The 5,527-nt window shown below is 39.3% G+C and overlaps 1 protein-coding gene across 1 annotated transcript; it reads left to right on the top strand.

Moving 5' to 3' along the window:
• Positions 1-361: 361 nt before the first annotated feature.
• LOC103327052 ((+)-neomenthol dehydrogenase-like) lies at positions 362-3,175 on the top strand. The gene is made up of 4 exons (XM_008229330.3): positions 362-621; positions 720-966; positions 1,932-2,006; positions 2,191-3,175. The coding sequence occupies exons 1-4, from the start codon at positions 602-604 to the stop codon at positions 2,743-2,745; spliced, it is 897 nt and encodes a 298-aa protein (XP_008227552.2). The 5' UTR covers positions 362-601; the 3' UTR covers positions 2,746-3,175.
• The last annotated feature ends 2,352 nt before the right edge of the window (positions 3,176-5,527 follow it).

The raw sequence follows: 5,527 nt of genomic DNA, 5'->3' as shown, positions 1-5,527 counted from the left end.
ACAAATTTTTTTTCCCCAATTTTTTAGTGGGTGACAGCTGTCAAGAGCTCATTGCATGGAAATACTTAGGTGGATTTCTTACCCCGGCATCCCCGTGCCAGGAAGTTTTTCTCCCCTTTTTGCATACGAAACTGCTTACTCTGCGCTGCAACTGCCTTCACCAAAATTCTCCAACAACGTGGGCACTTTCGTCACCACGCCCCCATTTTTTTCCTTGAAAATCTTAAAACCCAAAAAAAAAATCCAAACAAATCTTTTGACCAACTTCTAGAAAACACTAGAAGCATCCTCCCTCCAGTACGTATATAGGAACAAAAGAATCAATAATTTTCTTCTTTTTCTTCTTACAAAGGCTGCTGCCCTCCACCATGAAGAAACAAATTTGATTTCTTCTTTACAAGGGTTCTTATACACGTGGGTGCAATTTGAGCCAACAAAGTTAACAAGGGCTACTCAAAACACATCACATGCCATTAAATTTGAACCAATTTCAACACAAAATTCAAGGGATTTCCAAGAACATTCACTATAAAAGAAAGAAGGCTCCTTCTGTTTAATACACATCTCAATTCTCACAGACCGTCCCGTTTCGAATCTATCAATGGCAGAAGCAACAAAGAGGTAGCACTTTAGACTTCTTTATTCTTCGTTTCCTTGTCCGATTTCCAATCCCTTTAATTGTTTTTGTTTCTATGAATTTGGTGTTTGTGTTTTCTTAGGTATGCAGTTGTTACTGGAGCAAACAAAGGCATAGGATTGGAAACTGTGAGGCAGTTGGCCTCAAATGGGTTGACCGTAGTCTTAACTTCCCGAGATGAGAAGAGGGGTCTTGAAGCTGTTGAGAAACTCAAAGAGTCTGGCCTCTCAGGTCAAGTGGTTTTTCATCAACTTGATGTGGCTGACCCTGCTACTGTTGCTTCTTTGGCAGACTTCATCAAAACCCAGTTTGGGAAACTCGATATCTTGGTATGTATATGATCATAGCTGCAGGTTTCTTGAAAAAGTTTATATCTTTTGAATTTAACTCTTAATCCGAACGCGATTTAATTGAAGGAGATGAAATATGGAATCATATAGAAAATGTAATTGGAGAATAAAAATAGCAAACCAAGTAATAACTAGCTTAATTATATCATCAACAAGTTATCTTTGAAACAAGTAGAAGTCTTAGGGGGTTGTATCCAATTCGTACTTATAAAGACATTTTTTTAAGTGAGTGACTTTCATAGAGATTACAAATTCTTAAATACTCTCATAGAGTTGATAAAAGTCACTAGTAAATTGGCAAGATTTTTGCTCTTACCAGTTAGCCTTAAAAGTATGGAAAAGTCATTCATTTAATAAGCTTTTTAAAAGTCATTAACTTTTTGGATACCACCGAACTTTTAAATACTTTTTAAAAGTCATAACTGAATACCACCGAACTTTTAAATATGTTTTAAAAGTCACAATTGAATATCACTAGACTTATATATACTCTTTAAGAGTCTAAATTGAATACCTCCAGACTTTTAAACTCTATAAAAGTCATTAAAAGTTTGAATTGGGCTTTTTGAAGAACAAAACAAGTTTCACATAACTACCAGTTGTGGAAGGTTTTACTTTCAAATCTAACTCTATGTCTGCCACTCTGTTTTTGTTTCTTGGAATCTTTTCATATATGATATGATCCCTTTCTGTACAATTTACAAGTACCCTAGAAAGATCAGTAGCTGGAGTTAAGGGGTTTGGCAAAGTAGCATAATTATTGTGTTTCTTTAAAGGCATTGGCCTTTATGGTTGGTAATAGTATGGTTGTAACAACAAAGAGATTGTCATAGTAATCAGAGGATCTATCAACTTTCTTTTCATTTCATTTTCTATATAAAAAAAAATCTGTTCTTTTCTTTGCTAAAAGAAAACAGAAAGTGTAACAGTTGGACTCTGCACAGGTGAACAATGCAGGGATTTTTGGAAGCATATTAGACGGCGATGCTTTTAAAGCTGTAATAGCCTCTGGTGCCGTGGTAAGTCTTTTGCATAATTTTTATCCATAGTTATCAAAAACTAAAAGCTTCAAGGCATGTGCCAAAGTGAGAATTTAAACTGATCTGTGGTTTGGCAAACTTTAATCAACATTTTTCGTTTGGGGTGTTGTGTGAGTGGTGGCCAATAGGCACCATAATGATAAGTTTGTTTTTGCTGATACAGGAAAGAGGAGAAGTTGATTTGAGTAAACTAGTGAATGAAACTTATGAGTTCGCAGAAGAATGCTTGCAAATAAACTATTATGGTGCTAAAAGAACAGCTGAAGGACTTATCCCACTCCTCCAGTTATCTGACTCACCGAGAATTGTTAATGTTTCATCTGTCGCCGGGAAGTTAAACAACATACCAAGCGATTGGGCTAAAGGAGTTTTTACTGATGCCGAAAACCTAATAGAAGAGAGAGTAGATGAGGTACTGACTGAGTTTCTAAAAGATTTCAAGGAGGGTTCACTTGAAAGTAAGGGCTGGCCTTCTTCTATGCCTGCCTATATAGTCTCAAAAGCAGCACTGAACGCATATACAAGGATTCTAGCAAAGAAGTACCTCAATTTTCGTATCAATTCGGTCTGCCCTGGCTTTGTCAAAACAGATATAAACTGCAATGTCGGCGTCTTGCCTGTCGAAGAAGGTGGTGCCAGGATTGTGAAGTTAGCATTGCTGCCCAATGATGGCCCTACTGGCTCCTTCTTTGTTCACAATGAAGTGTCAAATCTTTGATTAAAGATGATCCATTTATGCAAATTTAACAGGAGTCACTTATTGGGCAACATCTTGTACTGTAATGTAATTTAAAGTATTTTGGTTTGTATATTGATTGAACTATCTAGCACTAATGATATAGATAAACCCTACACCATTTAATTTCTATAAACAAACCCAAAAAAGACTCAAAAAATAATAATTGGCTCTGTTGAATTTATTTTTGACATAGTTTCTTACTAGCACATGCCTTTATTAAAGTTTTTCTGCATAATGCTTTAAAATACAGTGGTAAAGGAAAAGAGCTCGTGCATGCAACCATGAATTCATGTATTTTAAAATCCACTGCTAATGTTTCTCTAGATCGTATATAGAGTTAGAGGGAGAATGGGATTGACGATGGAATTAGAAAGAAAAAATAGTTTACGATAAATAAAAAGAAGAAAAGGTTTTGACCTTTTTAAGTTGGAAAATATTTTAAGCGCAATCTAACTAAACATAATCTTGTAGTTAAGATAAATTCGTTCCTCATATAACCTTGTAGGGGCTTTTTTTCTTCTAGCAGCAAGTGGGTGGGTCTTTGAAGAGCAATCTGATGCAAGTGTCCCCTTATGTCTGGGTTCGAAGATCAAGCCCTAAGGATGTCTCGAAAGCATGATGACGCCTTAGGAAACTCCTTGGTTACCTTCACCAATGAAAATGACAACAAATTACAAGATAAATATTCTAGCTTGGCATGAGTGATTTATGGCATGGCAGCAAAAATTATCATGGGTTTAGCACTTTAGGAGAGAGATCTGTGGGTTCCTATGAGGTACAGAGGTTCTAATGGAGAGGGAGAGAGGTTCTAAGGAGGTTTGATGAAGAGGGAGAAGGATGGTGAAGAGTTTTAGGTGACTTTCGCAGTTTCCGGCAGCTTGACGGTGACTCACAAAGCTTCACAATCTGCCAAAACAGGGGAAATAAAGGAAAATGAGGAAGGATAGCACGAAAATTCTTGGGTTTGCATGTGAGAGAGAAAGCTTGCTCTCTGAAGATTGTGGGTTGTGTTGTGTTGGGTAGAAGTGGTCTTATTTATAACTGCTGAGAATGGGTCTTCTCCAAGAAACCCTAATGGTTTCTTTCCAATCTAGCTAAGCTTTCCTCTTCCTTTCTTCTCCTCTTTCTTAAGTTACCTCATGGAGGTAAAAATCAGTTCTGCCCAATCCCACAAAATCAGGGATTTTTGGGAGCTCGAGGCTTCAGCAGCTTCAGAGGAGAAGCTTCCATTTTCACCCATCTTCTTTCTCTCCTTTCCTCCTCCTTTCATGGCCAAATCTGATAAAGGAAAGAAAATGGGTGCGCCTGCTGGTTTAAGGGATAACATCTTCCCCTGCATGCTAATACCCCTTGGTTTCTTGAATGCTTGCACTTGGAACTTGTTCTCCCAGCAGCCCCTCACATGTGAATCTTTGGCTTTCTTCGTGGACTTCTGCTTCAGCCAAGTGCTAAAGGCCTTGGACTCCTTTTATTCAAATGGTATGGGCCCTTTAATATAGAAGGTCAAGTCATCTAATAAGTGGGTTAAATTCACCAAGTATTTGGGCTTTATGGGCTATATAAACTAATGGGTTATTTTGGTTGGGCTACTCTAGTTGAAGCAATTGGGCTATTTCCTCTTTTGTGCTTACCCACGTTTGAGCCTAAGAAAATGGGCTTGAGTCCCGAGGCCCCCAAGCGACCCGAGACTTCCATTTCTCGGCCCATCAATGGGCCCCATGATAATTCGTTACTATGCATACCACAACCCACTCAAGCAAGGCCCGGCATTTGAGTGGCTTGGGCCCACTTAAGCTTGTAGTGCGATTGGGTGTGAAATAATAATTTCCCGCTTGGCATGGCATGTTGCTTGGCATGCTTTTAAATATGGCGCTTGATAGGATAATTGGCATGGATTTGCAGAGCTAAATGCATTTTATAATTTTAATCTCAATTCCTAGCTCGACGGATTTTTTATTTAGCATGGCGTGCGGAGTATGACTCGTGTATGTCATACTTTCATGTGCTCCAAATCGGATCTTTTTCCAATAATATATCGTCTTGGGCTAGAAATTTATTCGGGCCCAACCATGGATTTTTTGGGCCTCAACAAACCTCATTTTCAGATCCTTATGTGAGTAGGACTCATCTTATTCGTGGCTTATAAATTGAGAATTATCGTGTTTTCTTTTGCAATTAGAGCAACCCAAGTTTTTTTTTGCCTATTTTGTGGTTTTGAAATCGAGGTTATTTTTGTTGGGATAATGTTTGGGGGTGGTGGAAATCCACTTAACACAGGCACAAGAATTGGCCGGGCACGCGAATTAGCTGGGCACGGGTGAAACGGGGCAGCTGGGCTTTCGAAAATGCATCCGGGCCTTGTTAGATTGGAGCATCCGGGGCTTGCTAGATTGGAGCGGCCGACTGTGTCGAATGATATGGTGGCGGCTGTAGTTGGTTTCCTAGCAAATTGGGCAGTTCGAGTGGAGTTGAAAATCTCAACCGGGATTGGAGAAATTCGCGGCCGGAGGTCCTCAAAGGAGGTGCGGCCGAGTATTGTGGATGAGTGAATTGCTGCCCGGTTTTTTGGACTGGAAGCTCTTTGTGGCTGGGGCCTTTGTTGGTCTCCAAAGTTAGAGCTGGAGTATTTGGGCTCTTTAGAAATCGGGCGGAAGAGTTTGCAAATATGCGGCTGAAGGTTTTTGGGTTTAATGAAGCTGTGGATTATTTTGAATTGTGCGGCCGAACCTTTGCAAGCCTTCCTCGTCCAGTTTTATGATAC

The sequence above is a fragment of the Prunus mume genome, linkage group LG3 (genome assembly GCF_029339155.1).
Source record: "Prunus mume cultivar Tortuosa linkage group LG3, ASM2933915v1, whole genome shotgun sequence".
Classification (NCBI taxonomy): Eukaryota; Viridiplantae; Streptophyta; class Magnoliopsida; order Rosales; family Rosaceae; genus Prunus; species Prunus mume.
This window is presented reverse-complemented; position numbering and strand designations above follow the sequence as displayed.